Here is an 8,741-nt window from a genome sequence, read left to right on the forward strand (position 1 = left end):
GCACAGACAGCTGGAGCCTGTTTCTCCACTCGCCTGCTGAAAGGCATGTTGGCCGCTTGCGGTTCCAGGGCAGTTAGGAATAAAGCCTCCACAAACATCCGTGTGTGTGGTTTTGTGCGACCCTAAGTTGAACTTGATAGTGTTGAAAAGGAAGAACCCAAAGTGCCAGTCACTAGTTTTGCCGTAATACTTTGCCATGTGGACATTTGGAATTTACCTGAGGTTTTCTTCCTCCCCTCCTCAGATTTTTAAAAAATACAATGTCTAATGGTTATGAAGACCACATGGCCGAAGACTGCAGGGATGATATCGGGAGAACGAATTTAATTGTCAACTACCTCCCTCAGAACATGACCCAGGATGAGTTGCGGAGTCTGTTCAGCAGCATTGGTGAAGTCGAGTCGGCGAAGCTCATTCGGGATAAAGTAGCAGGTAAAGGAACCCAGAGGGTTTGCGAGGGGCGCTCGTGGCCATCCCGCGGGGCACCGTGGCCTTGAGCTGATGGCCATGCAGTTTGCCACCGCCCTGGCGTAAGGTTTGGATGTAGGTCCCCGGGAGCTCATCGAAAGACAGAGTGCGCGTGCGCGCATGCAGTGCAGCGGCGGGAGGGGAGGGAAACGAGGGAACCCCAGAAATGAGGACCGCTCCGAGGACTGTGAGAGACCAGAGGACGACAGCCTGGCCTGGCTCGTCCCACCCGTGGAAGGGACTCTGGCCCAGGCAGGCCTGTCCCTGCCTTCCCGGGTCCTCGCGTGCGGTCAGGCTGGTGGCAGAACAGAGCGGCCCCCGGGACGGCGCTTCCTGGGCTTTGGTCTGTGCTCTTTGCCGTCACACAGTCACGTCAGCGGGACCGCCTGAGACACCCTGAGCTCGGCCTCCCGTGGAGCCGGAGCAGGGCCGAGGGGCAGCAGGCGGGCCCGAGAGCGGGTGCCGGCCGCAAGCCCCGCGCTCCCGCCGCCTCTGTGTGCCAGCCCCAGACGTCAAGTGGGGCTGGCGGCTCCCGCGTCCTGATGCCCGCCTGCCTCGTAAGGGTTCCGGACGCCCGGGACGGCCATCCTGGAGCTGCCTTTGTCCTGAGAACCTGGTTTCAAGGAGAAAAACCTGGAAAGACCAGGTGCTGCAAGCACGGCCTGCCTTTTCTCCCCAGGGAGGAACACTGTTTTGGAGAGCTGCCCTCTTCCTCCTCCTCCCTCCTCCCCCCCTCCCCTTCTGGCCCTGCTCTGGTGAGCTGACCAATGGGCAGTCCCCCCAGGAAGACTCTGGCTGCCACCCTGGGCTGTGGGACTATGAGTCCTTCACTGAAAACTAATTTAAATCTTAAAAAAAATCTTTATTATGGAAAGAAGATAGTATCTTAAACTGAAATCTACATAAAAGTAACGTATGGAACCCCACGTACCGGCGTGCTCCATTGCCTCTCAGCTTTTGCCAGTGACCTGAAGCTGCCTGGCCCTGGGGATGACCGCGGAGAGGCCAGCTGACCGCTGCACAAGGGGTTACAGGGGGGATGTTCCTCAGAGGGGCCTTGAATTCAGAAGTCTTTATCGGACTCCCAATTTCGAGAGTCCAATTTTAGTAAACATCTTCTAAATAGGAGTTGTAGCTAATACACAGATTGAACAGTGTTAGAATGTTCTAGAAGCCATTACCTTTCTCGTGTTTCAGGAGACCATCGTGAATAAGAGAGTCCTTTTTCAGAGGCATTTTAAAATTCTCCTATGCTACTACCAAGTCTTACCTTTGTCCTTTTCTGGTGGAAGGGAATTTGTAGCCCCGTGGATATTCCCGAGCTGTGCATTCCCATTTTGCCAGCATTCTCCTGGTACCTGACTTCTTTGTCTATTTGCTTGTTGTGGTTTTCAAAGGAATGTGAGCTATGTTAATAGGAACGCCTAGATTTGGCAAGATCAGGCCAGAGAGAACTGGTTCAGGGTAGGAGGTAAAGGCAGCAAAGAGTAATTTGGAAATTATTTCAGTTCAGAGATAACTTTTTCTTCCCTTTGGGCAAGATAAGTAAAGAGTACCAAGGATCGTGAAGTGGGTGAGCCCAGGCTCAATTTCAGCCCAGCATCTCGCTAGCAGTTCCTTAAATTGGACGAGGGGACCTTCTGAAAAGCTTACTGCATTCCCCGCTCTGTCCCCCCACCGCGGGCATGTGACAACCTTGCCGGCCTTTCTGCCCCTCTGTCCTCATGGCACTGCTCTGGTGAAACCCCAGACGTGGATCCGTTCTTCCGACGGCTTCCTCCTTCCGGCTGGAGAGAGTCCTGCATCCAGGCCGGCGGGTGCCCCGTGGAATCAAATTCCCAGCTGAGCTCGGCCTGCCACACAGGCCTCCCCGGCCCCCACAGCCACCGCTTCGGGCCCGTTTGCACTCTTCGCTCTCGGCCCGTGACCGTCTCTCGCCTCGCAGTGACGATAGCAGCCATCTTCACCTCTGTTCCGTTCTGGCCCTCCTCGGCGTCCTGGGGGCCTCTGGCCAGGCAAGTGCGTGCTCCCCTGGATCTCTTCGGGGCCACCTGGCCAGCGTTCCGACACGCTCCAGCGTCTGTCCTCTTTGAGAGAATCCTTGCTAAGATTCTCCGACTTCCTGTGGCCCAGGGTTTTTCCACCAGAGCACTCCTGACATTGGGACTGGATCATTCGGTGGGTGGGCAGCTTGTGCGTTATGGGACGTGGAGCAGCACTGCTCGCTCCCACCTGCTACGTGCCAGTGGCTTCTTCTGAGTTGTGATAACTAAAACATGCCCCCCATACCTTACCGGGGGCCCCCAGAATCCTCCCCCTCCCCGTGAGAACTACTAGCTGTTGTCCTCCCTCCCCTCCCATTCACAGAGCCGTCAGTGGACTGTCTCCTCTTCCTTCTGGAAGCTTCCTCTCCCCCTTGGCTTCCACGAACCACCTGCCCGAGGCCAGCCATCCACTTAGCCGGTCCTTCGAGTTGTTCCCAAGCTGCCTCTCCCTAAGCCCGTCCTGGCAGAGCAGACACCCCCCACAGCTTCACTTTGTCCTCTGTCTGCCACCTGTGTGACAGTGAGACTGCTTGCCCCAGCTCCATGCCCTGCAGCCCCTCATGCAGTGTCTTCCAGACTCGCCTGGACTGTCCCACCAGCTGCTTTCTTGTTTCCCAGCGTGTGCGTCTCCACAGGTGACACCAGTGTTCTCTCAGTGACTCCAGCCAGAGGTCTAAGCATGACCTTCTGATGCATGTCCCTGGCATTCATCCTTCTGGATACTTCCATCCCTTTGCCTCTACCGCCCTCCACCCCTCCCCCGCCACTCATCCCCTAGATGAGGTCACATCGTCTTCGGCCCTCACTAGATTCTGGCCTCTTAACCAGCCACCTGTGTTCCCTCCAGATGGTTCTTTTCACCTCGACGAAGGAATCTCTTTAACACTCTGCATGCGACCCTCTCACTCTCCTGCTTTAAAACTCTTAGTCCCCGGCCCTGCTTGCTTCAGGGCACCTTCTCTGGCCCAACGGCAGCAGCATTAGATGCTCCTCATCTGGATTCCCATAGCAACCAGGCAGACGGCATTGTGGGCTTCCACACTGTACTGAAGTTAGAACTTTCTAGTCTAGTAGGTCCATATGGTTTTCAGAGGCAGAGACCCTGTTATGTCCTTAGATACAGTCATAATCCGTGCTTGTTGAATGAATGAACGAACGAATGGGTCTAGCGATTGGAGAAGATTGCAGATCTGCATGGGCGTTCATTTGCTCAGCAAACATTTATTGGCCAGGCACTGGTGACAGGAGGAATGAGGAACAGGAGGTGGCTGGGGTGTCAGGAGTATTTGGGAATGTCTGGCGTGCTGGCTTCCGAGATTGAGTATTTTTCTTGCTGGCCGGGCCCCAGCCCCAGTGTTGAGGACATGCATTTATGGCTGCCTGTTCTGTCTCTAGCCAGCCCTACTGTGCAGCCCTGCCCCGCTCTCTGCCTGGTGTCTGGTCCTTCTGCAGATGCCACATGGCCCGGGAGCCAGCCTCCACCCTCCTAGACTGTCCATCCTGCTGGCCGCCTGGTCCCCAGCCTCCGGCCCATTCGCTCAGCTTCTGTCTCATGGCCACGCACCTCTGGTCGGGATAAAGCCCACACCCCTGCCTGCGGCTCCCAGGACTCTGGGGCCCCTCCTTCTCCCCAGCCACTGGGCTCTCATCCTCCTCAGCCCTGACTGAGCCGCTCGTCATGCCCCAGAGCGGCCCTTCTCTTCCAGTCTCGTGATTTTACAAGTGTTGTTCCCACTGCAGGAAAGTCCTTCCACACCAAGCCTGGCCGCATTTGTTTTTTTCTTTTTTTTTCTTTTTTTTTAATGTTTTATTTATTTTTGATACAGAGAGAGACAGCATGAGAGGGGGAGGGGCAGAGAGAGAAGGAGACACAGAACCGGAAGCAGGCTCCAGGCTCTGAGCTAGCTGTCAGCACAGAGCCTGACGCGGGACTCGAACCCACGAACGTGAGATCTGACCTGAGCCGAAGTCGGAGGCTTAACTGACTGAGCCACCCAGGCGGCCCTGCTCTTTGTTTTCTTAACGTGAGTCACCTCTGTGTCTTATATAAGCAACAGCAACAACAACAGTATGAGACAAAAAGGAGAAGTTTAAGTTTCTCCAAGTCCCACCACGGTTAACTTTGTGGTTTGTGGCCTTCCGTACTTCTGTCCGTACTTGTGGTCATAAACAACCACGTGCTTCTAGAACAGTGGCGGAAACTTTTCTTCCTGTACCTGTGAATGCTCTTCTGTCCCTGAACGTGAGCCGTCTCGTCAGAACAGCTCCGTTGTGTTGTGTTGTGTTGTGTGGTGAGTCTGAGTTCACAGCAGGTTGTAACCGGGTTTCCGTATTTATGAACCCCACGGAGAGGAGCTCCTGGTGCGCTCCTTCACGCACCGGGGGCTTCCAGCGGGAGACTTCCGAGAGGTGAGCCAGCCGATGGGAGAGTGGACCCTGTCACCAGTTGACCCCCGTTCTGCCCAGCCCTGCTGTCCCCCGGGACGGGGTGGGGGGGGTCTCATCTTGCCCAGCCTGAGTGAAAAATGACGTCCAAGTTGGGTGGTCGTTCGCCTTCTCAAGGCGTCCTAGTGGCTGTTTGTACTCTTCTTTTATAAAACACCGTTCTCGTCCTTTGCCTGTTTGCTTTCTTGTGGAGGCATTTGCTGTTTCCTACTTCTTGTCTCACTAACTCCCCCGAGACCTCGTGTCCCCCGGTGAAGTCTTCCCCTGAGCCCCCACAGACGTTTAAAGGAAGAGCTCCAGGGGCGCCTGGGGGGCTCGGTCGGCTAAGCGTCCGGCTCTTGATTTCGGCTCAGGTCGTGATCTCAACAGTTCATGGGATTGAGCCCCGCGTCGGGCTCTGTGCTGACAGTGCAGAGCCTGCTTGGGATTCTCTCTTCTCCTTTCTCTCTGCCCCTCCCCCAAATAAATAAATAAACTTAAAAAAAAAAAGGAAAGCAATTAAAAAAATTTTTTTTAATAAAGGAAGAACTGGACTCTACGGGCCCTCTCATGTTGAAGGGGAGGACCTGTCTGTGGGGTACCCCCCTCCCACAGCCCCCCACCCTAAGTCAATTTGAGAAACACCAAGGGGTGGAGATGTTGTCTGGCTGCCCTGGACGGTGAGTGTAACATAAGGTGCCAGGGCCTTGCCTCTAGGTTTTAACCTTGTCTCGGGGCGCTTGAGGGGCTCAGTCGGTTATGATCTCGTGGTTCGTGAGTTCGAGCTCCACGTTGGGCTCTGCACAAAGCCTGCTTGGGATTCTCTCTCCCTTTGTCTCTGCCCCTCCCCTGCTCTCTCTCACTTAAGATAAATAAAGAGCCTTGTCTAGAGAGAGCGATGTTTGGAGTTGAGCGAGCACTGGCTCGTGGGCAGCCTTGGCATTCTCCAGGCAGCGGCTCTTGGCCTGCTGGCCTCCAGGAGACCCCCGGGTGCCAGACGCCTCCTGGGCCCTCTCAGCCGGCCATTCCAGGCGTCCCTTCCCAGAGGACGGCAGTGCTGGTCCAGGACCAAGCGAGAGAAGCGGAACTGGCGTGAGCTGGGGGAGCGCGGGCTTCTGGGAGGGCCCTCGGCCTCACACCCAGAGTTTGTTCGTGCTTCCTCCTTGGCTGTTCTCCCTCTCCTCTCTCTTTCTCTCATCTGCTGCCCCGCCCCCTCCCCCAGATCTTCACCCTGGAGATCTGGTTGGCCTCACGTGCCAGCACTGACCCCTGCCCTCCGTAAGTCCCGGCAGCCTGCGCAGGATCCATGCCGTGCCTGCGCGCTGCTGCTGGTCCACCACCGCCCCTCAGAGCTTCCTCTGTCAGGGCTTGTCTTCCACTGCCCTAAACCAGGAGAGGGCAGCAGCTGATCGGCCTTCGTGGCCTCAACTCACCGCGTCTGGGGGACAGGAGAGTCATCTGAAAGATCACAGGTACACCTGCCTGACCTCTTGGGCCCTTGAGCTGAGGCGGGCCCTCTGAGCTGTGTCCTTCCCCTGCATGGCTTATAGACCTGTTAGAGAAACAGGAACTTGCGGGGGTGCTTTGGGAAGTGGCGGCCTCCCCCAGGTGCCCGCTCTCCTCATTTACTTCCGGCAGCAGCTCTCAACCTGGGCTCCACTTTGGGATCACTGAGGGGGGGGGGTTTAAAAACTGCCGAAGCCAACCCCACTCCTGTATGCCCCGCCCCCGTGCTGGCTCCGGCTCTGGCTCTGGCTCTGGCCTGGGCACGGCTGGTTTTTAGAAGCTGCCCTGTGATGCTGGCAAGCAGCCAAAGCCAAGAGCAGTTGGTCTCTGGGGAGCAGCTGAGTGGAGGTGGGGACTCGGCACTGTGTTAGGCACTTTTGCCAATGCCGTCAGCTGGTGGGTGCAATCCAGGGGCTGCCCTCCATTCCTCACCCGCCTTCCCTCCCACCGCACACAGGTGCCCACTACAGAGGGTTGGATAGACTAGGGGCAGGCGCAGCCCCAGAACGGGGGGTAGAGATCCCTCCCCACAGAGCTCCCTCCCGCAGCAGCCCATCTGTGGGGCTTTTCGGTGGCTCTTCCTTCTGCTGTGCGCCCCCTGGCACCTCCCTACCCAGCCTTGCTCCCGGGCTCTGCCTGCGGCCTGGCCCCCTCTACCCAGCAGCCACCTCTGGGCCGTTCTGCCGCTCCTTTGTTCAGCTGCGCTGCTGCCTTTCGTCTCCTGGAACACAGCGAGTCTCCTCTGCCTCACGGGCTTGGCGCCTGCCCGTCCGTCTAGACAGCTCGCTCCAGCCATCCCAGGGTCACACTGCAAGGGTTAGCTCCTCACAGGGAGCTTCTGCGCCCTGTCCACCACGGGCCCGTCCCAGGAGTCCCTCACAGCACAGCGGAAGTTGTCCTTACAGCGCCCGAGCGGCAGTTTTGCTGGTTAGCTTCTTGCTGCTCTGTTGTCCCACTGGCCCACCGGCCATTACCACAAACTGTGCTCCACTGTGATCATCATCAGACCTCCTGGCCAGCATGGCCTGGGGCCTGGCACATAGTAGATGCTCACTTAATACTTGTCAACTCATTGACGAGAACTGGAGAGGAAGCAGGCCTGGTAAAGGACACAGTGGGCATTTGAGGGTGTGTGACTTCCTGGGTAACTTTGGTAGTGTGGGCACGTGGTAGTCCAGGAGGCTGCCCAGGAAGGGCATATGACTGACACAGAGCCAGGGACAGAAACCTGGGGGTCATCTCAGTGGGATGGCTGGAAGAGAAAGAGCTTGGGGAGCAGGAAAACCCAGGCATTGCTATCCCATCCTGGAGGAGGTGGCCCCTCAAGTGAGTTGGCCGTACCCAGTGCTGCTGAGAGCTCGGGGAGCTGCGTCCTGACCTTGTCTGTGGGGCAGCACCTGACGGTTGGACAGCGTCGGTAGACTGGCAGTCTGCAGTGACCACCCTGGGGCAGGGCAGGACCCGTGTTTATATGCCAAGAGCAGTCAGCTGTGGCTGAGACACAGGAGTGTGGCCCAGGCATGAGTCCTCATCGGCGCCAGGTCTTCCCTAGCAGGGCTTAGGCCACCTGCAGCACCGACAGTGGAAGAGACAGGTGGTCCACAGTTGGGCTTGACCTTGCGGGAAGAGCAGAAAGACGAGAAGACACAAGTGTGGGTCATGCTGACCAAAGAGGCAGAGGAGCCCATCCGGTGGCCCCGACGGGGTCCATGGCCTGGGTGTGGTTACAGATGGGCAGAGCACAGGTTAGAGAGCAAGTGTTTGGGAGTAAAAATCACCGCCAACCTGGAGTTGGGTCAGAAGTCTACACCATAGACGTTCTGCATACAGCTGTAACGTTTGCAGTCTGAACTGTTTGCGAGGGCCCTCAAGTTCGCAGCCTTGAGCCAATTGTGGTTTTCTGCACTGTTTTCTGAACTTTTGAGTCTGACTTTCCTACTAGTTGGGGCACCAGCCCCACAGCCCCGCTGCTCTGGGTCCTCACTCTCCAGGGTTTAGGATCTCGCTAGTCTCTGAGACCCAGGGGATTTTGTTAGAATTACGGTTGTGGAAGGTCAGGTTTGGGTTTTGTTTCTCTAAAAAGAAAAGTAGCCCGTGCAGCACTGCAGGGAGCTCATGTAGCTGCTCTGCCCTGAAAGAGGAGAGTGTGCATCTGCGCTGTGCTCCCGGGCCTCCTTGATGTGTGAGGTGCTCCTGGGGCCTCTGCGTGGTGCTCCCAGGGCCTCCGTGCAGAGCTCCAGGGCCTCCTTGAGGTGTGAGGTGCTCCTGGGGCATCTGCACGGTGCTCCCAGGCCTCCG

The 8,741-nt window shown here is 57.1% G+C and overlaps 1 protein-coding gene across 1 annotated transcript in view; it reads left to right on the forward strand.

Annotated features, from left to right (window-relative positions):
- The first annotated feature begins 234 nt into the window (after window positions 1-234).
- Window positions 235-8,741, forward strand: part of ELAVL1 (ELAV like RNA binding protein 1) — a 28,436-nt gene continuing 19,929 nt past the window's right edge. The window contains exon 1 of the mRNA XM_029916441.1: window positions 235-432. Within this exon, the coding sequence (XP_029772301.1) occupies window positions 261-432 (172 nt within the window). The 5' untranslated portion in view covers window positions 235-260. The remainder of the gene's footprint in view (window positions 433-8,741) is intronic.

Source organism: Suricata suricatta, chromosome 12 (assembly GCF_006229205.1).
Source record: "Suricata suricatta isolate VVHF042 chromosome 12, meerkat_22Aug2017_6uvM2_HiC, whole genome shotgun sequence".
NCBI lineage: Eukaryota > Metazoa > Chordata > Mammalia > Carnivora > Herpestidae > Suricata > Suricata suricatta.